The sequence below is a fragment of the Mauremys reevesii genome, linkage group 6, assembly GCF_016161935.1.
Source record: "Mauremys reevesii isolate NIE-2019 linkage group 6, ASM1616193v1, whole genome shotgun sequence".
NCBI classification, from domain to species: domain Eukaryota; kingdom Metazoa; phylum Chordata; order Testudines; family Geoemydidae; genus Mauremys; species Mauremys reevesii.
In genome coordinates, this window is record NC_052628.1 from 94,365,776 (window position 1) to 94,392,825 (window position 27,050).

Consider the following 27,050-nt stretch of genomic DNA (forward strand, 5'->3'; position numbering starts at 1 on the left):
TGGAGTCTGCAGGGACTCTTGAAGAACAGCATGGAATTTTAATAAAACTTTTGGTACAAGATTCCAAAGCTCAAGACACATGGGCCTGCAGTTAGCATGGTAGCTGTACCAATCTCCATATGTACAACTTCACACTGATTAAAGGTGAACAGGATTTTTCTTCTTTTTGTACAATATCATTGCCCTCAAACCAAAAAGCAGGTAGGGCACTTTCATGACAAGAAAGAGTGAAGTCCGCTGTCTGCAAAGGAGTCAACTGAAGTAATACAAAACCCAACTTTAACTAGCTGATTTTATATATATCCATACTAGAAATTACCAGTAACCAGTGGTTCTCAATGTTGAACATTCACTACATAAACAATTGTTAGTTATTAACTTAAGTCAGGCAGAAAGAATCAAGCAAAGTTATTGCACTTTATTCAACGTTTTCAACATCTGCTAAAAATGTACATATTTTGCACTAAACTAACAATACCAATTTTATCCTACCTAAAAGCTACTGATCAGTTTTTTTCCTTTTGAAAAAAAAAAATGTATATTGACTGGTCCCTAGACTAGACATACATTTATTCAAAGGTAGCAGTAGATTTCAAAAAGACAATAACTTGTATTTGGCCCAAAATGTAAACTGTGAGAAAAAAGTATTTTGATGGTTCTCTTAAAATTTTAAAAAACATTTGTAAAAAGCCATTTCCCTTGCAATGTTTGTAACCCACCTATTGCAGCACTGGGAAATTGAAAGTGAACACACACCAAACAAAGTTTTAATTGAAGAAGCTGAAAGAAAGGCAAGTAAACAAGCAGCATAAATAGTGAACAGCTGACAATGTTTTCAGAACATGCCAAACAATATGTAAAAATTATTTATACCAAGCAAGACTTTTCATCCTAAAACATGAGACAAACAGGAATAACTGTTACCCAGCTACAGTTTTGTTTTTTTCCCCCCTCAAGTTAGCTCAGATGTAACAGCAGAATAAGCAAATACAAGATTTTAATTTTACATTAGTATATAGTACAAAAATATAACTGTTCATAAAGCTTCTGTTGTACTAAGTTGTAACAAACTTAAGTAACTGATATCCAGCAAGTACATAAGGGCAGAGAGATACTCTGAAACACGTTTTTGCTCTCATACACCAACCTCAACACTACTCTATATGAACCAGCTCACTATAACTATACTTCTGTCTCACCTTCAGTTGTCTTAAATTACGGTATTAGCAGTTCAAGTTCTCTCTGCTCAGTGCAATGGTTATACATTGTGAAATGACTCTTGGACATTAGTATTCATTACTGATTATGAACAATTGTACTCAAATATCTTAAGGCACCTTTATTTCCTAAAATGGTATACAATTCCTCAACTGACACATGAAATCATTGGCAAAAAGTTTATAAATGCCACAATAGTTTAGTTTTAAAACCCTAAATTAACAGATTTACTTTTCAATACAGCCCCTTTTTCTTAACATATATACAACTGCTATTTTGTTCCCCCAATAGAGAAAGGGGGAATGTGAAGTATCAGAATTCACTGGACATCTTCATGCAAGAAAATCCTCCCTTCACTCCTTCATTTGAATTAAAATTTATCCCTAGCAGTTACCCTTCCTTCCAACTTACAAGTCTGAATTGTTGTGCAGAGTGTAAAAAGACATCTTACACTGAGTCATATAGTAAAATGCCACTCACATTAACCATTCTTTTTAAACAGTATTTTCTACCACATATAATTGAGTTTTCTCCCAACTTTGAACAGAAGACAAACGAGAAATTCTGAAACTTCTTTGGAAAATCCGAGACAGCAGTTCTGTCAAGAATTTTCAGTGTACACTCTGAAAAGATAACTAGGACCAGATCAAGTACTATTGCTCTTCTTCCTCAGCTGATTTAGATTATTTTCTCTCTTTCATATCAATAGGACTGTTAAGTTCCAGTTGCAATATCTCTAATTGGTGATATGCAAATCAAAGAATTCAACTTCATTCTCATGGCAAGATTCTCACAACTGCTCTGGTCTCTTTACACTGCGTGAGAGAGACCGAGTAGGACAAAGGGTACCTAGAAGCCTGTATTCGGAGAAGTAAGGATTCTCATCACAGGAACCGAGGAAGACAGCTCTAAGTCTGACTTCTGAGGACCGCATAAGCCCTGAAATGAAAGGCATGCTGGGGGTGGGGTGTGTCAAAGCAGGGTTACAGCACACAGCACTGCAGAGATTCAGGACAACACTGCAGTGCACAGGGCAGTGCTGGGTGACAGTTGTATATTACAGGCCCTCAGCACACTAACGTATGTGAAGCATCATTCTAGGCCCAAGGAGCAGCCCAGGATCAGGAATGCAAAACTGCCAGGTTGAGACTCCAGAATGAATTTGCATCGCTAGTAGTTAGACGGGACAAAAATCACATACTCACATACTCACAAAAATCACATGTAAGAGAAGCAGATTTGATCTGGAATCAGACTAGAAATACAGAACCCCATTTTTATAGAATCTGCTTGGAGTACAACCACAGTTTAGATAATATGGCATTTGTCTGCATGTTTATGTCTTGTATGGCAAAAGAAATCATAATTATTTACTTTTTACTGAAATGTTTATACTCTGAATTTATCCTCTTCACATAGTGTCCCAAAACCGGCTTTGGTTTCTTTTTCACATAGCGATTAATAGTGTGCTTCATCATCGGTGCCACGCAAGCTGCATTTGGTGCAGGACCCAAGGAAGGGGTAGGACATAGAAGTGGCTTAACTTCCCAGTCCTCAAGTCAACTGGGGTGGGTTTTGTCCAGAGAGATAGCAGCCTCAGTGTTGCTCTCAGTTATGTCCAGCTGCAACAGCCCCTAAAGCACCATTGCAGCAGCTGTCAATAGCCAACACTCAGTTGCTCTAGGTCCTCTCTCCCATCCTAGAGGCTACAAGGGCACAGGTCTTGCTATAGTGGCTCCAATCATTTGAGGATCTCTTGCACTAAGGACTGCTTTGAATTGGCTTTGCAATATCAGAGTTACACAAATTTAATTTAGTAACCTAAAATCTAGTGTCTTTAAATTACTTCAAATCTAGTGAGCTATTATTCCAAAATGAAATCAGTCAACCCATAATTTGGCATAATGGGATTTGTGTGTACTGTTTTAAATAAACAGAAGCATCCATTTTAGGATTCAGGCAACCCTTAAAATAGGGAGCATGTCACTAAAATGGAAAACAGTGCAATTATTTTACTTTAGTGATAATCTCTTCAAATAAAATTATAATAAATAATTTCAGTTAATGCCAGTTTCAAGTGTAATATATGCCTACTAAAATATATCAAAAATATAATCTCTACAGTATGCTAATTCTTGCTACTGATGTTTTCCACATCACAGACAAACTTGTAGCATGATCACTATTGGTATTTTCTAAATTAGCAGCTGAAATCCAGATATAAGGAAAATATAAAAACTGAAAGCAGAAATGACTGTCCACTCTAATCTAATCACAAACAAATGCCTTCACATGGTCTTTTGTGTGTAGCCAATAGACAAAAAAGACACTAGTAACTTTGGTTTTGTGTTTCATATGATCAGACCTGTGAACAATTTAACATACTGAATCACAATGTTGATTTTTAAGAAGAAAACAACATTACTTTCTACTCCCTTGCATGACAGATTTAATAATACATTAGTTCAAACAAAGAAGCCTAACACAGCTGTACTGTTTTACCGTGTTTTGTTCACCCACAGCTTTCACTTAATTAACCAGATAAAACAGCTGAATACTAATGAGAGCAGACCAAAGACAAGAGTACAATACAAATAAGTGTACAAATGACCTTGTTTAATGGCCATTTACTAGTTTGCTTTCTGGCATGCGGAAGAAGTTGTCTTCTTTAAGTTTCAGGTGTTCTGGCAAGTCTAGTTTTCTATTAGCCTCTTCAATGTCATCTTGAATTGCTGAAATAAGTGTATCTGCAAAAGGAAAGTTGACAATTTATATTTTAAAAAAAAATTCAGACTAAATACTAAACCATACAATATTGAGAGAGTGCATGTGACCCACAAAAACCACACTGCTACCAGTGATCAGCTCAGGTTCAGAGACAATGTTCTTTTTAGAGCTGCGCAGAGGGTGGAAAGCCCATATCACAAAGGATTTTGAGATTTGGCCTTGTTACTATTCAGAAAACCCAACATTTTCATAATTTCCCATGAAAGAGCTCCCAAAAAGTGCCATTTTCAGATCAAAACATTTTGATTTTGACTATTTTATTCTAATAGAAAAAAATGGGAAAGTTCTGAAACAAAAAATGTTGAAATGGAATGTTATCAGCATGGTTGAAACTCTCGCTTCTTCCACTTTTTCCTCAAATAAAATTTCCACAAAATGAACAGAGTTTCATAAAATGTTTCATTTTCAGTGGAAATGCATTCTCAAATGAAAAATGGTCCCACCTACGTTTTTCCAACCAGTGGTAAACATTCATTTTTTAGTTATAATTTTAAACCTACTCTTTTTAAACTGAAAGAGAAAAGTATAGACTTACTGCATATTTCATTAGAAGTGTGTTGAATTCTTTATACTAGATTTTTTTTTGAAACTATGTCTTACTGTAGATGTAAGATTCAGGGCCAATTCGGGGGCGGGGGGGACTATTTGGCCTGGGGCTCAAGCTCAAAGGGGGCCTCATATTTTGTTAATTTTTTGGCATTTGATAAGTTTCGCAAATTATTTTTATGCACATCCCTATTGGACCAAAATGTGATACGCCTCGCTCAGCTTATAGCTGCAACTTGAAGCAAATAAGAGATGTGATTTGGTAAAAAAAAAAAAAAATGTTTTTGTTAACCTCTAGATTTTGTCATATAAAAGTTATAAAATGTTCATAATATTAAATAAAAATATATCAGTTCTGATGGCACAAGATTAGACCATGATGAATGTGTCTCCTCAGATCAGCTGATTATATAAACAAACCACTACTAGTGGCTGCTGCTAGATCAAGTGTTGAAAAGTAGAGAACTGTTACATTTTAGTGTCTTTATAGTTTTACATCTAGTTAATAATGAGGAATTCTCCTTAGCCATCTTCTTATGGTAGATGAAAGAGGTGACTGATTGGTTTAGCCCTAGTTTGGCCATCATCATAGGCTTTTGTAGTCCATTTTTTTGACATTATCCCTGTCTGTATCCATGTCTGTGTGTTTTGTTTTCTGTTCCTCCCACCCCCACCCCCCATATATATATAGATAGATAGATAGATAAGTGGGTCATCTCTTTATCTTCAGCTCAGCCTCTTATATTATACCTTGCGTGCTTGAGATTTGATTCAGTGATAAGGATAATAACCTGTCTGTTTCATTTTGTGTTCTTAATTAGTATTCCTTCATTTTAAGTCTTTTCATAGAATCATAGAATATCAGGGTTGGAAGGGACCACAGGGTGTCATCTAGTCCAACCTCCTACTTAAAGCAGGACCAATCCCCAACTAAATCATCCCAGCCAGGGCTTTGTCAAGACTGACCTTAAAAACCTCTAGGGAAGGAGATTCCACCACCTCCCGAGGTAACTCATTCCAGCCCTAGTGAAAGTTTTTCCTAATATCCAACCTAAACCTCCCCCACTGCAACTTGAGACCATTACTCCTTGTTCTGTCATCTGGTACCACTGAGAACAATCTAGATCCATCCTCTTTGGAACCTCCTTTCAGGTAGTTGAAAGCCGCTATCAAATCCCCCCTCATTCTTCTCTTCTGTAGACTAAACAATCCCAGTTCCCTCAGCCTCTTCTCGTAAGTCATGTGCTCCAGCCCCCTAATTTTTGTTGCTCTCTGCTGAACTCTTTCCAATTTTTCCACATCCTCCTTGTAGTGTGGGGCCCAAAACTGGATGCAGTACTCCAGATGAGGCCTCACCAATGTCGAATAGCGGGGAATGATCACGTCCCTCGAGCTGCTGGAAATGCCCCTACTTATATAGCTCAAAATACCATTAGCCTTCTTGGCAACAAGGGCAACTGCTGACTCATATCCAGCTTTTTGTCCACCGTAACCCCTAGGTCCTTTTCTTTAGAACTGCTGCCTACCCATTCGGTCCCTAGTCTGTAGCAGTGCAGGACTCTGCACTTGTCCTTGTTGAACCTCATCGGATTTCTTTTAGCCCGATCCTCCAATTTGTCTAGGTCCCTCTGTATCCTATCCCTATCCTCCAGTTTATCTACCACTCCTCCCAGTGTAGTGTCATCTGCAAACTTGCTGAGGGTGCAGTCTACGCCATCCTCCAGATCATTGATGATTTCAGCATTTGTGTACCATTCAGAATTTGTGTACATGTTTACAGTAGAAGATTTCAAGTGTAGATAAGCTACTTATTTACAGCAGAATATTTCAAGTGTGGATAGGCTACATATTGACCAGATCACTATGAAGAGGAAATCTGAAAGTGGTGCAAGCAAGAGATGGCAAACACAACTGAGTAAAGCAGCAGCTAAGAGCTCAAAAGCCAATAACTTAGTTTCTCAAACCTCTGGAAAACATACCTTACCAACAAACAATACTACAGATAATGAAAATTCTGCAACTGCAACAGGTGATATTTTCAATGTCAATACCTGATCATGAGGACAATACTCAAGGAGGAGATGTATCAACAGTAACAGATGCAGCAGAAGATCCTGTGTACGATTAAGAAACTCAACAGCAACTGAAATATGTAGATCTTACATCAGTACTACAGGTTTGACACTGACTGACACTGGAATTATTGACAAGAGCAATGCTGCCCAAATGCAATCTTTTCTTCAAAGTAGTTGTTTTGAAATCGCAAGTAACGTTCCACGAGATACTAATAATCGTGCTTTCCCTACTCGTCTGCTGACAAAAACTCTTCCAAACAGTGAGACCTGCACAAGAGACTGGTTACGCTAGAGTACAGAAAAACAATCTTTATACTGTGCACCCTGCTTCATTTTGACCAAAAGTGCTTCAAATGCATCAGTTCTCTCTGATCAATCAGGATGGAGCATCAGAGGTTGGAGGACGTTGAAAGACTGAATACCATCACATGAGAATTCAACGTCACACGAAGAAAACTATGTCACATGGAAATCAGCCAGTAGGGCAGCAACAGCTGAGAATTTACTCGACTTAACTCTCTACAGAAACTAATAACTGGAAAAAACTTCTTGAGTGCATCCTGAATGTCATCCTTTTTCTTTCTGAGAGGGGATAGACTCTCTTTGGTTCCAGTCAATGTATTGGTGATCGTGCAAATAGAAACTTTCTAGGCATAGATGAGCTCCTCAGCAAATACAACGCACTTTTATCAGAGCATGTTAAACGTTCGAGAATCACAAGAAAGCCAAAAGCGCACGCAAGTCCATTATCTCTCCAAATGCATACAAAACAAGTTTATTGAGCTATGTGGGTTATTCATACAAACAACAATTCTTGATGAGATTCGAAATGCCAAGTATTTTTAAATCATTGTTGATGCCATTCCAAATTGTTCTCACAAGGAACTGACTACCATGGTTATTTGATATGTTAAGATTGTAGACAGCTCAAAATTTTCAACTGCAGAAAAGTTTATTTTGTTTGATACATTTCATGAGAAAATCTGGAAAAGAAATTGCAAGGAGGCAATTACTTACTTTGGAACTGTTCAGCAAATCTATAATCTCAATAGCAGTCCACAAAGGTGGGAAATTCTGAAGCAATATCTTCCTGTTTCACTGCATGGAATGTCCAAAACTAGATGGTCTGCATGGACTGATGGTGTTCAACCAGTTGTGCAGCATTTGAATTCAGTGATAAAGGCTTTAAATGAGCTTGAATCTCTGGGTATGTCTACACTACGGGATTATTCTGATTTTACATAAACCGGTTTTGTAAAACAGACTTGTATAAAGTCGAGTGCACGCGGCCACACTAAGCACATTAATTCGGCGGTGTGCGTCCATGTACCAAGGCTAGCGTCGATTTCCGGAGCGTTGCACTGTGGGTAGCTATCCTATAGTTCCCGCAGTCTCCCATGCCCATTGGAATTCTGGGTTGAGATCCCAATGCAAAAACAGTGTCACGGGTGATTCTGGGTAAATGTCGTCACTCAATCCTTCCTCCGTGAAAGCAACGGCAGACAATTATTTCGCGCCCTTTTCCCCTGGATTGCGCTGGCAGACGCCATAGCATGGCAACCACGGAGCCCGTTTTGCCTTGCCACTGTCACCGTATGTGTACTGCATGCTGCTGACAGACGTGGTACTGCAGTGCTACACAGCAGCATTCATTTGCCTTTGCAAGGTAGCAGAGACGGTTACCATCCCTATTGCACCATCTGCCATTGTAAATTGGCGATGACGGTTATCAATCGTTTTGTACTGTCTGCTGCTGTCATGGGTGCTCCTGGCTGGCTTCGCTGAGGTCGGCCGGAGGCGCATGGACAAAAATGGGAATGACTCCCTTCTTTAATGTTTTGTCTAAAAATAGAGTCAGTCCTGTCTAGAATATGGGGCAAGTCTACTAGAGAACCAGAGAGCACAGCTGCTCTGGGTCAGAGCCTCAGAGATCCTGCAGAAATGATGAGCTGCATGCAATTCTAGGGGGTGCCCCTGCAACACCACCACCCATTGCTTCCCTCCTCCCCCAACCCTCCTGGGCTACCGTGGCAGTGTCCCCCCATTTGTGTGATGAAGTAATAAAGAATGCAGGAATAAGAAACACTGACTTTTTAGGGAGATAAAATGAGGGGGAGGAAGCCTCCAGCTGCTATGATAGTCCAGGCAGGACAGAATCTTTTCTTTAGACATGAAGGGGGGGGGGGGTGCTGATGGAGCTCAGCCTCCAGTTGCTATGACAAGGACGGTTACCAACCGTTTTGTACCATCTGCCGGGAATGACCGGGAGTCATTCTTTTACCCAGCCGCCCCCGGCCGACCTCACCGAGGCCAGCTGGGAGCACTCACGGGATGATGATGAAGACGGATATCAGTCATATTGCACCATCTGCCACCAGGAAGGGGATGCTGGTGTTCAGTACTGCAGCACCCCGTCTACCAGCAGCATGCAGTAGTCATAGGGTGACATTGAAAAAAGGCGAGAAACAATTTTTTTCCCTTTTCTTTTGGGGGGGGGGGGGGGAGGGTGTAAATTGACGACATATACCCTGAAACACCCGGGAAAATGTTTTTGACCCTTCAGGCATTGGGAGCTCAGCCAAGAATGCAAATGCTTTTCGGAGACTGTGGGATAGCTGGAGTCCTCAGTACCCCCTCCCTCCCTCCATGAGTGTCCATTTGATTCTTTGGCTTTCCGTTATGCTTGTCACACAGCACTGTGCTGTGGCCTCTGTCTATCATAGCCTGGAGATTTTTTCAAATGCTTTGGCATTTCGTCTTCTGTAACGGAGCTCTGATAGAACAGATTCATCTCCCCATACAGCGATCAGATCCAGTATCTCCCGTACGGTCCATGCTGGAGCTCTTTTTGGATTTGGGACTGCATTGCCACCCGTGCTGACCAGAGCGTAACGCTGGGCAAACGGGAAATGAAATTCAAAAGTTTGTGGGGCTTTTCCTGTCTACCTGGCCAGTGCATCCGAGTTCAGATTGCTTTCCAGAGTGGTCACAATGGTGCACTGTGGGATACCGCCCGGAGGCCAATACCATCGAATTGCGGCCACACTAACCCTAATCCGACATGGCAATACCGATTTCAGCGCTACTCCCCTCGTCGGGGAGGAGTACAGAAATCAGTTTAAAGAGCCCTTTATATCGATATAAAGGGCTTCGTTGCGTGGACGGGTGCAGGGTTAATTCGGTTTAACGCTGCTAAATTTGGTTTAAATGCGTAGTGTAGACCAGGCCTCTCAATTTCACTGCACAGGCTCGAACTGAACTTCAGTCTATTCAGAAGCATATGTCCAAATTTGAATGCATTCTGATGTCATCTTTGTTGATGAAGCTACTTACGATGATCCACCAAACTAATCTGGTAACTAAAGCAAACAATGCTACACTTGCTGTTGAGAGGGATAACATTGAAAGTCTTATCAATGAACAATGGGATGAGATCCTGAATGAGTCCAAATTAGTAGCACAGAATATTGGCATTTCATCTGAGTTTTCCACCAATCACAACTGACCTACTGAATCCGATGCCGAGCAGCATTAAAGGGTCAATGTCTTCCTTGTCATCATTGACTCTATTCAATCATGTCTTGTACATCAATTTGAGTCACTGCGACTAATTTGTACCCTTTTTGGGTTTCTTTGGCAACTCAACAGACTGAGAAATGAAGATCTACTTTCTACAGCTGAACAATTTCAGCAACAGTAAAACAATGAAATCTCAAAAGATCTCAGTGATAAGGTCATCTTCCTCAATCGAATATATCCCATGAACTTTAAATTGGATTGCAAGCCAAAGGATTGCTTCAAGCAATACTCTAACTTGGACTCTCTGATATCTAATATCACATCTGCACTGCACATTTTTGTCAGTTTGCCTGCATTAGTGGCTTCAGGTCAACGCACTTTCAATGTGTTGAAGCAGGTAAAGAAATATCACCATTCAACTATGGAACAAGAGCTTTTGAATGGGCTCACCATGCTTAATATCAACTGTTACATTGCACAAAAGCTAGATTTTTTCCCCTCAATAATTAGTGCATTTGCACAGAAAAACACTAGAAGAGCATTTGTTAAATAAAAAGACTATTCAAATTATGTCTCACTTTTTTTGGTGCCTTATTTTGTTTTCATGCGATGTTATTTTTTATTTTTATTATGGCTAGGGACCTCAAAAGCTGGAAGTGGCCCAGGCCTCTCTGGACCTGTGAGAGGGCCTGGTAAGATTAGTAGCATTAATCAAAGGAAATAATATTAATATTAACAAGCACTGATGGTTATTTTAAAAAGCTACTAAGTTTGAAAGGACAAACTTGAAATTTAGTCAATTTCAGATGAGTGAAAGGTACTTTCAAATCCTCCATCTGTCCACAAACCACCTGACAGTTTCAGCTTTAAAGCCACTTTATAAAAGCTTCTTCCTCCCTTCAGCGTGCATCCTTCACACCTTTTGGGGGTAAATCGCTGACTATAAAGGAAGACATTGAGACACACAGTGCTTGTAAGTGCATAAAGGATAGCTGAGAGCAGTATTTTCCCTCAACTCTCATAGTTATACTAATATAAGGTATTACTAAATAGTAAATACCAGTTTTACAGAACGATTTAAATTAACTATGTTGCTAATGAGATATTCACTACCAAACCTAAGTTTACCAAAACAGGATGTACTTTCTGCTTCCATTAACATAATACTTGGTCTTCTATGAAGTAGTTTTATATAGCCTCATCCCACTTCTAATCACTTTGACGGAATATACAGATTCTACTAAGTGGGCATCCAGTATTGCTACTGCATTTACCAGTAAGCTAATGGAAAGTACCATCTGACTTGTTTAACAATGAAGAAATGTACATAATTACAAAAACCTTTAAAGCTGCACATCAATAAAATATTGATGCAAAAAAATGTTTTTTAAAAGAAGGGGATTTACTGGCATAAGACTTATAAAGACTAGGAAAAATGTTTCAAGTAGCAGTTCTGTAAGGCAACTTGATGCTTTACTGTACCAGTCATAGGCAAGTCAAGTTTCTTTCCTCCAAATGTCAGAGATTCCCACTGTTTGAGATTTAAAAAGGGTAGGTTGCCCTCTACAGAAGCTAAGATACAGACTGTAGTGAGAAACAGCCAGGTAGAAATCACAAGAGGCAGATGTTGAGTGAGTATTAACAGTTACATTGTCAGAAGGAAGTGAATGCCAAAGACTAGCCAGCCAGGCATCCAGTCACCCTTAACGTACACTGGAGCAGAGAGATTACAACATTCCCTAACGAGAACGTTAACTAAAACGTCAAGTATTTGGATGTATGTTAAAGATACCACTTTCTCCTTCTTACAGAATGTGCCCTTTTCTTGTTTCATTATAATGAAAAAGGACTACATGAAGGTGCTTTTTGGATGCCCCCCCCCCTTTTTTTTTTTAAAGTATCTTACAATAAAATCTTGTTTTTCCAGGGTTTTTCCTAGAAGTTTCTTTGGAGGATCCAATGAAGTTGGGTCAGAGCGGTCTCCGCTCTTAACTGGGCAGATGGTAGTACGAATCTTTAACAAAGATCTTGACTTCTCTTTGCTGAGCATTGAAGTCAAATGTGTGTTAAAAGAAACTGAATAATAAAATCCTTTCTTCTGTCATTTTTAAAATTTCATTTTTTTGGTACATGTAAAGGCTTAATCTGAAAACAATGCGCATCTGGAAACAGTGCTGCATTATTGTCTTTAAAGTAATTACCAAAACTAGGATCCTCTAAGGATTTCTGCACTAAAAGGAACATAGTTTTCCAGGCCAGAAGGGACTAAAAAAACAACAGTATAACACCCCCTCATTTCTCTATCAATCCCATAACTCTGATTCATAAAGACAAACCCTAGTATGTGCATAATCTGGACAGGTTTACACAATCTGGCACAAGACACATCTAATGGGCGTTGAGAATAATTACTTCCAAGGCTTTTCCTTCGGATATTGTGCAGCACCGATAACAGTAGGAACAATTAGTAAAAAGCCCCTGCTGAAAAGACACCAAAGTGAGAGATCACCATTACTTCCACTGTACTCTGAAGAGCAGTAAAACTGAAATGTGAAGCCTCTCCATTTGATACAAGAAGCAATCACACAAAGGGTTGGAATCTACCACCTGATGATATATCAGATTTGCAACTCTCACAACATAGGAGGTTCCACGGCAAGTTCTATATTGAAGAGCCAGACCAAATAATGAGGATTCTGTTTGGACTACCACTTCTGAATAATCAATTTAGATTGTGTGAAAGAGCTGTTCTTCAACAGCTCAGATTCAGAGAGAATTCAAGGTTCTGGGAGTGATATCACCCTGGTAACCCAAAAAAGAATAATTCAGCCAGGAAACAGATGTGCAAGGTGACACAGCTTGTAAGTATATCTGTTTTCTATATTTCTTGATATTCCTTAATTTTATTTTATTTTTTAATATCAGAATACTAAAGCCCTTTTTGTTGCATTCAACCTACCATAGCAAGCAAAGACCATATTTATGGTTTGAATGATCCACTTCCAAAAGCAAATTTACTTAATCATCAAAAGTGAAATGGAACACAGGAGGAAGGCAAATCTCTGGTGGCAGTAAACTGCATAAACCATCAATTTCAGGCTAAAAAAATCTTCATAAACAAAAACTTTAAGGGAAGTCTTGATACTTACCTAAGGAATCAAAGTTTTTTTCTGGTCTGATGTACCCAATAATGACTATACTGAGAATTTCACCGTAAAAGTCTTCTTTGAATGTGTGGATGATGTGCGTTTCCTAAAGAAAAAGAAAAATAACTATAATAACTGTTTTGTTTATGTTTTCTCTGTTTCTCAAGAAGTTTAACCCAAGTTACTGTTACCAACTACAAAGAGGAAAAAAACCTGTTTTATCCCTGCCCCACATCTTAAAGTTCAGTAACTTAATTTAACATTTACCTGACAGAAAACCGTTAAAGTACAGTAAACTGAGCATCTTTGAAACTTCAGTAAGCACGACAAGAGTCTCAACCATTAATTTCATGCTACTATGTCTAAAGAACTACAGCGGGGTAGGCAACCTATGGCACAGGTGCCGAAGGCGGCAGGCGAGCTGATTTTCAGTGGCACTCACAATGCCTGGGTCCTGGCCACTGATCCGGGGTGTGCATTTTAATTTAATTTTAAATGAAGCTTCTTAAATATTTTAAAAACCTTATTTACTTTACATACAAAAATAGTTTAGTTATATATTATAGACTTAGAGAAAGAGACCTTCTAAAAACATTAACATGTATGACTGGCACATGAAACCTTAAATCAGAGTTAATAAATGAAGACTCGGCACACCACTTCTGAAAGGTTGCCGACCCCTGAACTACAGTATAGTCTACATGCTCATGTAGACTTGAGCAATGCCCAGGTTTTTTTAATATGAGTTTTGTACTCAATGTATCGGAGGGCAGAAAATGGCTGAGAATCACTTAAGATGTGAATATATAATTTTAAGTTAAAAAAAAAAACACTCCTGTACAGTTTCTGAATCAACAGCTCCTAAGTCAAATTTAGTCCCATAATCCTTCACCTTTATCCTAAACATAGAATATCTTTAATACATATTAAATTTGAATTTGTTTCCATTTAGATGGCTTAACACAAACAAGAGAGGAAACAAAACATTTTTCTAGTCCTCTTAAATGTATAAGCAAAAACGAGGAGTCCTTGTGGCACCTTAGAGACTAACAAATTTATCTGGGCGTAAGCTTTCATGGGCTAAAACCCACTTCATCATTTGCATGGAGTAGAAAATACAGTAGGGTGGGTATAAATACACAGCACATGAAAAGATGGGAGTTGCCTTACCAAGTTTGGGGGGAGGGGACGGGCAGTGCTAACCAGCCAATTTAATTAAGGTGAAAGTGGCCTATTCTCAACTGTTGACAAGAAGGGATAAATATCAAGGGAGGGAAAAATCACGTTTGTAGTGCTAATGAGGCCAATGCAATCAAGGTGGCCAATTTCAAACAGTTGACAAGAATGTGTGAGTATCAGCAGAGGGAATTATTTTTTGTAGTAACCCATCCACTCCCAGTCTGATGGTGTCCAGTTTGCAAATTAATTCTAGTTCTGCAGTTTCTTGTTGGAGTCTGTTTTTGAAGGTTTTTTTGCTGAAGAATTGCCACTTTAAAGTCTGTTATTGAGCGTCCAGGGAGACTGAAATGCTCTCCTACTGGTTTTTGAATGTTACAATTCTTGGTCTGATTTGTGTCCATTTATTCTTTTGTGTAGAGACTGTCTAGTTTGGCCAATGTACATGGCAGAGGAGGGGATTTTAGCCCATGAAAGCTTATGCCCAAATAAATTTGTTAGTCTCTAAGGTGCCACAAGGACTCCTCATTGTTTTTGCTGATACAGACTAACAGGGCTAACACTCTGAAATCTTAAATACATCGAGTACCTCATGATACTGTTAGTATGTATGACTGAATTTAATGTTTCTTGAATCAAAGAAGCACATGCAATTAAATGAGGAGCTAGCTGAACTAGCTAACAAGCATGACAATTGGAACAAAGCACTTCATTTCTCAAGCAAAATCCTCATTTAGTTATGTCACTAATCGGCATTTAATCTACACACACTAAATCCATTGTTCATATCTAATTAAAGGAAATGTATAGCTAAGCGTCATCATAAGACATGCCAGATACAAATGACCCATAAGCTCCTTGAGTACCTTCAGGTACATGCTAAGCAGAAGAGACAAAACTGAAATGACTGGGTCACAGACATTCTGCACAAATTTCCATTCCTATTGAAGTTAATTTAGAAGAATATTATGGGTAAGAGCTTTAAATTTCACAAACTGCAGCAGCTACAGTGTTTTAGCATGTGAAGCTATGTGTACTAGCAACAAATGGATTCAACAATTATATTTGTCTTTGCTTACCAAATATGTTTTTATATCAAGTTACTCCTACACTCCGCATACTCCTGCAAGTGTACTATAGAGCTCTACTGTTTTACCTGAAAAAGCTTTTAAAATACCACTGTTCTTACCGCTGCTTGAAGGTTTTTATTTATTTATTTTTTAACTGGTTAGTGTGAGAAATTTCTTAACGTGTTTTGCTCTTCAAGAGCAGGAATCCTACATTTATGAAATTATTAAGACTAGGAAAACTACTTATGATTTTGATTTTTTACCATCATTGTCAAGATTCCTACTACTCACCCACATTTCATATCAGGTTTCAGGATTCTAATGTAGTAAACTGCCATCTAGCTCTAGATTATTTCCATCTTTGAAATCGTTTCTTGAATTCTGAAGAAATCATGTATTATTTGAGACGCAGATTTTAGGGATGCTTTTGCTTCTTGCACATTTGGGAACTGAATGAAGATTCTAAAGAGACATGAAAGAGTAGCAGCTGGAATAAAACTTGGGGCAGGGGCTCATGCCTAAATGCCTGTGATTTCAGAATGCCGAAAATCCAACTAGTTTTGCTGGTTCAGGCTAAGGAGCCAGGACCCAAGAGAAAAAAATCCTACACAGATGATGGTATAATTAGAGGGCATGGGACTTTGTTCTTGATAATATTTGAATTCATTTTTAGTTTATTATACTGATTCTGCATAAGAGGCCATAATATAACATACACCTCTACCCCGATATAACGCAGTTGTGGGGAGCAAAAGATCCCTACCGCGTTATAGGTGAAACGCCGTAATATGGGGTAGCAGTGGCAGGGCTGCAGCAGTGATTTAAAGAGCCCGGGGCTCCGGCCATGGGGAGCCCCAGGCCCTTTAAATCGCCAGCAGACCCCCACTACTGCAGTCCCAGGGTAGCGGCAGCAGGGCTCCAGCGGTGATTTGAAGGGCCCTGGGCTCCCCGCAGCAGCCGGAGCCCCGCTGCTACCGCACTATATGCAAACCTGTGTTATATCGGGTTGCGTTATAGCGGGGTGGAAGTGTATATGGATTCCATTACTGATCAGAGAACATAATGGAAGAACACCACAAATTATGTAAAGAAATCTATTAAGCCATACTAATTTCTCTTTTATTTTGAAGTGCAGTTATACTCTGAAAAATAACAGATGTCATTAGGTTCTTACTCATTTATCCTATTTCCGTGTCTTTTATAATCTAATGTGCTCACTTTACTATTTAAGTGTATGTTTATTTTAATTGGCAGCCTGACAAGGGGCCTGTATTCAGCATCAGAATTTAGCTAATTTAACTGATGATGCAAGAGGTAAATGGGAACATGTCTTATTCTTCTATGGCTGCATGAATTCTGTCTACTAAGAGATTCTCCTCTCAGTATGTAAATATAAGACAAGTGCCACTGTTATGACTGGAAATGTAGTATCTAAATCCCATTCATTCAGTTAATGGAGCAACTTCCGCTCCTCTTAGTCAAGCCAGTAGTCTAGTTAGTTTATTACTATGGCTCTCAAACTTTTTTTTTACTGGTGACCCCTTTCACATAGCAAGCCTCTGAGTGTGACCCCTCCCCCTTATAAATTAAAAACACTTTTTTATATATTTAACACCATTATAAATGCTGGAGGCGAAGCCGAGTTTGGGATAGAGGTTGACAGCTCACGACCCCCCATGTAATCACCTCGTGACCCCCTGAGGGGTCTCAACCCCCAGTATGAGAACCCCTGGTTTATTATAACCAAAATACCACATAAAGCAAAATTCTTACCACTGATTTCTTTACATTCTTGTAGTATGGGTTCCAACCTATGCTCAAAACCATTTTATGCACATCTCCATTTCCAACACAGGCCCACCCATAGTATATACCAGTGGAGATATCAGATGGAAAGCTTTCAACGACTTGCTCAGAGAAGTTAGCTGCAAATAAAAGTGTACATTATATAAATTAAGTGCTCCATAGTACAGTAAACTGCTTAAAATGTATTTAAAAAACTCTACTCATATCATTTAATATTAATGACACAATGCTCCACTTAATACAAGTATAAGCAATAGGAAAAAACAGCTTCATAGCCGATTAGCACACTGGCTGTGTAAGATATCCAAGATACCACACAGTTAGCAGATCTATGGAAAACATGGTTCCAAGTTATTGTGTAGAAATGACCTTGTATACATTAACCAACCAGGCTGAATTCAATGCTTTTAGCACAATCAGAGAACATGGCCATAGTCCTATTTGCACTACAAAGGGAAGCCAAACTGTAATGAGGTCAGGGTACCGCTGTGTTGAAAGTCTCACACACAAAATAATCATTAAAGTGTACCTTACAGGTACCTATCAGTGGTTTGAGTGTATACTGCCTTTCAAAATGGTTAGTTAAAAAAAACCTCAGATGCTAGAAGACCAAGAAACAGCATTAAGACTGCACTTATAAAACAAATCACCCAAGCTACTTGTCAGAGAGCATTCCTTTACTCTACAAACAATCCTATTCTCTCCATCTTTTCCATCTCTGAAGAGGTGTCAACACTCATTTAGGCTGAGTGTATTACAGTGTGCAGTGGTGCATTACTTAAGCCTGCCTCAGAGTCCGCATCAAACAGTTCACATAAGCCAGTATACACCACTTTCACACTGGTAAAGCAGTGACCTCTGTTTGGTGCTACGCCTTCTGGGGTCATATCCCAGGGTTCTTAGCACCTCACCAAGTGGAACGGCTATAGGAATTGGTTTGTGGTATACGGCGGGAGAACTCATCTAGCCTTCCTAGACTCTTGTGCAGAAGTAGTTTAGCCTGCCACGTTTAGCTGAGGCACTTCCTCCTCTACACAAGCCTCACCTCTGTCCACTATAACCAGGGGACAAGCCATGGATTCATTAGATGAGCTGCTCCTGTTTGCAGGAGAGTTATTTATGCAGTGGAGTGGTGAGTTGCTGGATGGCCTTTTGGAAGCACTTTCTGAGATGCAGAATGTGGCAGGACTATGAAGCCAATTCATTCATCACAGAGTGGACAGACATGATGAATGCTGCAATTACTGAAGATTCCCCATGTGTAGACCAGCACTTCTGGTGCAAGAGAACTAGCACAGTGTGATGGGAAGGTTGTCCCAACCCTCCAGCACCAGACCACTCAATTGAGGGAGCCCTTACCAATGGAAGTAGGTTGCAATAGTCCTTGGGAAGCTTTCTACCCCACTCTGCTAAAGGTCATTGCAAAGTAGTTCAGTGTTGGCTGAAACCTGTTGGGTTTGTAGTAGTAGAGATTTGAGCACTAATTAACATTGTAATTTACCAATGAGCAGTGGACATTAGAAGTGTGTCTGAAATAAATAGCGTGCTTTCAGAGCATGTTGTTCCCAAACTGCACTGCAGCCATTGATGGCAAATCTGTGCCCATACTTTGCTTGCCAGAAAAAGAAAGAAAAAATGTCATCTGCAAAGAGTACTTCTCCCTAGTTTTGCAGGCCTTCATTAATCACAGAGACAGGTCCATGAAAACCAACATGGGAAGTATGGAAAAAATGCATAGCACCAGGGTGCTTAGGAGACCTGGCATTTACCTGTTGGGAGAAGCAGGGCCCTGACTCTCTCCTAATTACATTGTTATCAACGGAGTGTCGACTCCCGCTGTTATTTTGGAGGACCCCACCAACCTATTCCTGCCAATGCTTATGACACCACACCGACTTAAGAGAGCATGGTAAGAGAATTAAATTACATTCTTAGCGGTTGCAGGGTAGCGGAGTGCACATCTGGCAGACAGAAGGCAAGATGGTGCTGCCTACAAAATCATTTGGATGCCAATGCCACCTATATGATTGTGACCCATACATCTGCAAAGCTAAAAAAGTATTTTTGAATGGAGTGGTATCAAGACACTGCTGGTCTGCAGGCCTGGTACAGGCAACCAGAAAGTGCACCTACCACTGAGGCTGGATCAAGGTGGGCAAAAAATATAAGCATACAATTTAGGAGTGAAGGAAAATTACCAGGACCCTGGGCTGGTGTGATGAGGCTTGCTAGCAGCACAGTGGAATTCCCCCCTCCCCCTGCCCCAACAGTATCCTAATAACAGACAGAACAATCAGAAGCAATGAGGTCCAGTAGTGACTTATGAACATGCTGCCTGGAACAGTACTTTGCTAGTCAAGGTATAAGTCTACATCATATCAGTGTAATTGAGTTACTAAAGAGCAGTGTTTGCTAAGTATACAGGCCTACCAAGCATGAGAATAAACTTTTAAATATTTTGCATAGAATATTTGCAATGGTAGTTTGAAAGAGCTATTAGCAATGTGTTTTAATTTGTTCCCCTCCCCTTGACATCCATCTTGGATCACATATGGGTGGGGAGTAAGGGGTGGAGGAAGAAGAAACTGTCTAGAAGATGTCTTGGTTTCAGCCCTCAGCCAAAGCTAAGCACACCCCATTACATACACCATCCTCCACAGTGATAGTTTTATTGGTCTAACCCAGAAATCCTTCCCTCTTAAAACAAAAATTCTCCCCACGACAACAAATATGGCAGGCAGCACTTACAATGTTGCAGATTCAGACCTGGCCCTGCACATCTCCTTCAGGTTGTTCCCCAGGTCCAACCCCAAATAAGTCCTTAGACTATGGACCCAGGATGTTCACCAGCCAATCTGGCCAAGTGAGCTGAACTAGGGTTTTCCGTTTTGTGGTCTGTTCCTGGTATCCATCATGGCCCCATTCGCTGGCGTCTCTGCCTCCCTTCCTCCAGTCTGATAATAAGACCATCTGGATTCGGAAGGATGTCATAGGAAAGAGTGGGCTCTTCAGTGGCAAATGCCTAGTCCAACTCCTCACAGAAGGAGTATTTAGATGCAGAGGGCACATTGCCTACCTACCGTTTCCATCTTTGCCCTCACAAATACAGGTGCTTCAGGTGCCTGATATGCTCCCTACACTGAACACCAGTGTGGCAGACACTCACTTCTGCCAGACTCTTCCACATAATCTTAATGGTGGATATTTCTGGAGCTCTTGTTAAAATGATGGTCCTGAGCGTACTCACACCAGACATTAACTAGAACCTCAGTGTGCAACTCGGGCCAGCTAGTGGCATGCTGGAGGTAGGCCATCTTCTATGCTGTTTGGCAGAGCAGGCCATGGTTAAAATGAGGATTAATACCACAGTGCAGCGATGTGAACTGCCAATAGCTTCTCATGCATAGAGGAAAAGCAGTAGGAAGTAAGTAGGTAGAAAGGCCAGAATATACCACTATAGAGAATTGTGAGACTGGTAGGGGAGGACTACCTAGACTCAAAGTCAGGTACCCGTGCCTTTGCTACCTTCACAAGGCAAAGTGGGTAAATCACAGGTCAATGTGCAGCCTGACTCATACCCCAGTGGAGTAAGCCAACTCCAGACAACTCTAAAGGCTTTGAGTGTGGATGAGAGAGGATTTGGGCCAATACAACACAAGACAAGATGCAGAAAAACTGCAGTGTAGGTGTATCATTAAAGAAGTTCACATTTTATGTTTTATTACCTGGTCTGGGATATGAATTCAGGACTTCATAGACTTCCTTCACTACACTTCCTGATATCAGTGGGAGATTTGGATAGAAATCAAGATCAAGGGTATTTATTCCTTACTTTATTGTCACAATCAATATCACTCATGGCTCGTCCACACAAAGGAGTTGATTGGTTTAAATGAAATCAGTCCAGTTAAACCAGTGCAACATGAAACTGGTATGAAAGTCAGTGCAAAAACTGGTAGCAGTTAGTTTAGATTACATCTAATTTTTATAGAACCAAGCTAAACTGATAAGCCAAGTTTCAACTGACATAAAAGAGTGGCCATATACTTGCACCAGTTTAGCTAAATTGGTTTAAAATCATTCTTATATTTATAGCAATACAACTGTGCTTAAAGACCAAGCCTTGGCGAAAAATATATACTCCCCTTTGTGCCAACCTTACTTCTGTCTTTTGTTTCTTTTCCTTCCTTTGTTATTCTCCCTCTTCCAGGTTCCTCCGTTTATGTTTCCTTTTTTGCAGCAACTCCCAATTCCTACTCCCTGTTCTAGACTAAGGGCTTGTCTATACTTATCGGGGGATCGACAAGTGGCGATTGATGCATAGGCTGTCGATTTAGACCCAGATCGTTCTCTCGTTGACTCCTGTACTCCACCGGATCGAGAAGAGTAGGGGGAGTCGATGGGAGAGCATCCTGTCAACATTGCATAATGTGGATCCCACGGTAAGTAGATCTAAGCTACGTCAATTTGAGTTACACTATTCACATAACTCAAGTTGCATAGCTTAGATAGAATTTCCCCTGTAGTGTAGACAAGGCCTAAGATATGACAGCTTTGTAAGGAAGCTTGAAAAAAGCCTACACATAACTGAAATGCAAATGGCTGCTCAAATTTCAGTATCTTGCTAACCTGATAACCAGAATATAAAACGAGTTAGAATAATTTTTGTTCATGGTGAATTTCTATTTGCATTGTGTATTTCAATCCATTTGTTCAAAGTAAACAGCACAAATTAATAAACTGAATGATTTTAACCTGACAGGATATTCAGTGTACCGCTTAATATTTTAAAGAGATAGGCTGAAACATTTACCAGAATGCTTCTGTGAAACTGCTTTTGGTATTTTTAGCATTACGTCCTGAAGTCTGTGCTTTAGAAGTGACATGGATATATGGTAAAGCACAGTTGTTATTCTTGGCTAAATGACCTTGACTGATTTCTGTGATGCAAATTTTTTAGTTACTGATTGAGACCAAAACATCAATGTAACGTTTTCAAAACATGCAAGTATTGTCAGTTTGTACAGGAGCAGCAGCTGAACACTGTGTTAACCTTTTAGTAAGTTTAGGAATTCATAAAGCATTCTTTCAAGACCAATAAAAGTCACCAAATAAAATAAAAATGTTTATGGTGTTTAGCTTAAAGGACTTCCTAGTTTTATGTTACAAAACAGAATGACTTTCCCCTCCTTGGCCCCCCTCCCGCCCCCCAAATACAGGAAAGATCTTACCAGCCCTAAAGCTCAGCAATGGTACAGAGACCCAGAAACTAAGGGCATGTCTACACTATGGGCACAACACCAGCACAGCTGCAGCTATGTGAGTATAGTGTAGATGTTTCCTACATCAATGGAAAGTTTTTCCACTGATGTAGGTAATCCATCACCCCAAGCAGCTGTAGCTAGGTCAATGGAAGAATTCTATGCCTGGGGTTAGGTCAGCTGAACTGCAGCATTCAGGGTGTGAATTTTTCACACCGCTGAGCAACATAGCTAGGTTGATCTAAATTTTAAGTGCAGACCATGGCTAAATCAGACAAGCTATCACTGATTAACTGTAAAACTCCAACTCAAAGTGTTACAAATGAAGAGGCACTGTCCATCGCTCTGCTTTATGTTTCCACATGAAAGATTAATCAGCTTCCTTTTACCTGTATATAGTGATACACATAGTAGTGTTGCATTTCTCCAATTCTAGTTTTGCTTTCACAACACTATACATTTTTCTTCTTGATAAGCTAATTCTATTAGCTTGTTACTGGGAAGTTAACTTTTCTTTATCACAAAAAAAGGGAGGTAACCACAAAAGAAAAGCATCTCCCAAGTTGAAGAAATAGAACAGGGCCCCACAGATGATGTCTATTTTTAAGCCCTCACTATACATCTGAGTGTATGTGGGTTTTTTTGTTTTGGGGTTTTTTTTGGGGCGGGAAGGGGGTTAGAACACATGGGGAACCTTTGTTTAGGTAAGAAACTTTCCCCGCCCCCAGGAATCCTCTGTATCACAGTCCAAGTGATGGGTAGCTGGGGTGAATTCCAAGTTCCATTTAAATCAAATAGTGCCATGATTTCATCCCAGCTTTCTGAGCAAGCTATTTTGCAACTCCTCCTTACCTATACACATGCACTCATCCCAATCTCTAAAGAAAACTCCTTCCTTCCATCCCACAAATCCTGCAACTAGGACAACACTTTTTAAAAAGCAAGATATCATACACAGTAATTGCTACTAATTTGACATTTTAAAAGGGGGCATTTCGGATGCAAACCTATCACCAATTTGTGCTGGTTCCTAATCATTGCATTAAGCTAGCATGGTAGTAGGGATCATGGAAAGTAACAAAACTATGCTCCTGAGTGAATCACAGATCTTCTACGGCAAACTCTAAGAAACTAGCCTGTTGCCAAAAAATGGTTAAAAAATGACCCCGTTAAAGTGATACTAAGAACAGTTTAATTACAAACATTAATTAAATAATCTCTTCTCATCATATTACAAAAAGCATGACTGACCTTGCCTACATAAAAGAATTTTTGTAGAACTTTCCATTGCTGCCATCCCTGGTTCAGTTTCTCCAGAATTCACAACACAAGATGCCTAGTGTCCAGACACTATTTGTGATCAGCACTGGAAGTAATAATATCTAGTTCTGTTTAAGGCACGTTTAATCAACATGGAGATTAAAAATTGGTGGCATGTCTATGTCGGCTCTCCCAATGTTCCTAACACAAGTGGAGCTAATCAGTGTTAGTAACTGTGGGAAACAGTTACAAGATTTCCCCACCGTAGGCTGTAGACAGGCTGCCTTAGTTCACTCTAAACAAGGACTCTAAACATAAACAAGGAGAGCATTCAGCACCAGTTCAGAAGAAGTGGTGCTGTAGTGAATTCGTGTGTTATTCAAGCCAAGTCAACGTTGCAGCTTTTGACAAGATAGTCAATGTCAGTTGGAGTGGAATTTATTTATTTTTGGGGGGGGGGGCAACATTTCTATACCAGCAGACCTAGAATAGACGCCGGTGTATCAGTATAAAAACTCTTCCGCTGAAAGAGCTTATTTAGCGCAGAGTATCAGTATAAGCTAAATGCACTGACAGTCTGCGGGTATATCGACACCGGCAACCTTCGCCTGCTGCTAAAGCGAGGGGTGTGTGTGTGTGTGGGGGGGGGGGTATTGTCAAACGAGGCCCTTTGTGCACTGCTCCTGCTTGGCCCTGGGTTTGCCCACCCGCTCCGCAGGGAGGCCCCCAGACCTGGCTCCCGCGCCATCACCGAGGCCCTGCCCCAGCGGTGCGCGGCGCCCGCCGGCCCGGCCCGGCCCAGCGCTTTCCGGGTCACGCGCCGAGAGAAGAGATTCGCTTCCGGCTGCTCCCAGGGCCGGCAGCAGAAGAGCCCAGGCCGCGCTACCGGCCACCCACAGCGCGGCCGGCGACCCGGTGCTGTAATATCAGTGACGTCAGAATGGGCGGGTCACCGACGTCAGGGTTACTCCCCCTCCGCAGCCGCCGCACACGGGTCCCCCCCTCCCCCAGGTGGGGTCTCGGCGCCCCCATGCCCCGCGGGGGGGGGAAGGGTCCCAGCTCGGCGCGAGCCCCTAATACCCGACTCACCGGTGGGGATGCCCAGCTCCTTGGAGCCTCTGCCGAAGCCCCTCACCACCTCCCCCCGGCAGAAATAGGGCAGGTGCCTCATGGCCGCGGCAGGAGCAGCCCGGCCGCCGGCGCAGGGTCGATGGGGGCGAGGGCGGCTAGCTCGCGAACCGACCCCAACGGCCACCGGCAGCGACGGTTCCCGCGCGGGCCCCTCCTGAGCGCTGCTGCGCTGTCGTAGCGCGAGGCGGGCTGCTGTCGAGTCGACTAGCCGGCTTTGAATTCCCAGACGCCGGTGCGGAAGGGACGGGCAGGGGGCGGGCGCGAGCCGCCACCTCCTGGAAAGTTCCAGTTTCTCCGCCATCGAATCTTCCGGATTCCCCCGTGAATGGACTCGCCCAGCCGCGCGTGGGAGGGACGCCGCGCAGACTCGTTACGCCGCACGCAACCCTCCCCCCTCTCCTGTTCCCCCAGGTGAGCGCGCCGGGTCCCTGCTGCCTCGCTATCGGCAAGGAGGGAAAGGGCCTCGCGCCAGCCTGGGGGAGGGGCCCCGCGCTAGCCCCGGAGCCCTTGTCAGCCTCCTGCTCTTCTCCCCTGAGCGGGCCGCGCCGAGCGCCTCTTCCCCTTTCCCCACCCCCCCCCGGATCGGGGCAGCGACTCAGCCGCGGCGTTCAGCTGGTTCGCGGGGGCGCCGAAGGAAGGGGGGGCGGATAATTACCCCTCACCTCACCATAGGCGCGCGCACGGGGTGTGCCCAGACACTCCCGGATCATGCCTCAGCTCCATCTGGGAAGGCGACTAAGGCTGCTCCCCCCCCCCCCGGCTCGGAGGGGGGGAGGAGGCGGCTGCTGCTTAGCCCCCCCCGGGGGGAGATCAGCTGTTGGCAACTGCCAGTCAGCTGTTTAGCATGCTGCAGCAACCCGCATCAGCAGCGGGGGGAGGGAGGCTCAGTGGTTTGAGCATTGGCCTAAACCCAGAGTTGCGAGGGGGCCATTTAGGGAAACTGCGATGTTTTATACAAAAAACAAACTGGGGATTTGTCCTGCTTTGAGCAGGGGGCTGGACTAGATGATCTCCTGAGGTCCCTTCCAACCCTGCTATTCTATGATCAGCTGTTTGGCTGGCTGCAGCCAGTCAGCGGTTTGGCAGGAAGTCCCGGCCTATCAGCTGTTTCCCCTGCAGCTGCTGAAGCTCCCAGACTGCAGGCAGAGGTGAATCATTCTGATTTTCAGGGTAGAGGGAGCTTGACATGGGGGGACCAGCAGCCAAGGCACAGTAGCTTCTGGGCTAGCTGCAGAGGGGTTGGGGAGATGGGGTGGGCAGCCTCTCAGCTTGGGGGAGATGAGCAGGCAGCTTCTCAGTTGGCTGCTGGGGGGAGTATGGGCTGGGAGCTTTCTCAGGGACTGAGCCAGCCAGTCTCAGCCCATCCTGGTGTTTCCCCTAGGACCTGTGCTCCTCCTTCAGCCAGGAGAAACCAGCTGCAGACCCCCTTAGTGCTGGGCAGGGGGACAAACCAAAGGACATGGTTCCTTTAAGAAAAGTTCTCCCTTGTGTCTGATGAGTGAAATTGGGCTGTGGCCTGCAGCTTGCCCGCTCCCCCTTCTTTACCCGTCCAGAGGGGCTTCACTCCAGCCCCAGCTGCAAATGAGCAGCCTCACCAAGTCTGGATGCTGCTCAGACCCCTCCCATGCAGGATCTGAACTGGGAGCTTCCCAGCCCCTACAGTTTTTTCATGCCTAAGAAAGTAATGCTTGCCCAGCTCTAAGCTGTCTCCCCCTCCCCCACACCCAGATCAAGCCTACCTGAGGGATTTTCCTCTGAGAGGAAGTTTATCCCCTCCCCCACCAATCAGCATCCCCTCCTCCCAGTGTAAGGAAGGATTGATTCCCTTCCCCTGGATCCCCCTTACACCCCAGCTCCTGGGGAATTTCTTCCTTTGCATCCATCCCCCTGTATCTGCTTCAAGTCAGGAGATGATGTCCTGCTTCACCTTGGGACACCTGAGCTGCTCTTGCTTCAGGATGCTGGTCTGCTGCAGCCTGGTGGAGGAAGCAGCTGGTCCCCACTCCCCCACCTTTGGCCATGGTCCCACCAGGGGCTCCCCTCCCACAAAAGTTG

At 42.3% G+C, this 27,050-nt stretch overlaps 2 protein-coding genes across 5 annotated transcripts in view; one reads left to right on the forward strand and one right to left on the reverse strand.

Moving 5' to 3' along the window:
* Positions 1-403: 403 nt before the first annotated feature.
* On the reverse strand, positions 404-25,328 carry RFK (riboflavin kinase). Its single transcript, XM_039543262.1, has 4 exons — positions 24,954-25,328; positions 17,311-17,462; positions 13,295-13,397; positions 404-3,965 (listed from the first exon to the last, which is right to left on the reverse strand). The coding sequence occupies exons 1-4, from the start codon at positions 25,294-25,296 to the stop codon at positions 3,835-3,837; spliced, it is 729 nt and encodes a 242-aa protein (XP_039399196.1). The 5' UTR covers positions 25,297-25,328; the 3' UTR covers positions 404-3,834.
* The window catches only part of GCNT1 (glucosaminyl (N-acetyl) transferase 1), an 87,544-nt gene continuing 85,761 nt past the window's right edge, over positions 25,268-27,050 (forward strand). For 3 of the 4 annotated variants that reach the window (XM_039543252.1, XM_039543260.1, XM_039543257.1), the window contains exon 1: positions 25,268-25,406. The gene's annotated coding sequence lies outside the window, so the exon portion shown is untranslated. The remainder of the gene's footprint in view (positions 25,407-27,050) is intronic. The other variant, XM_039543254.1, reaches the window with a different exon arrangement.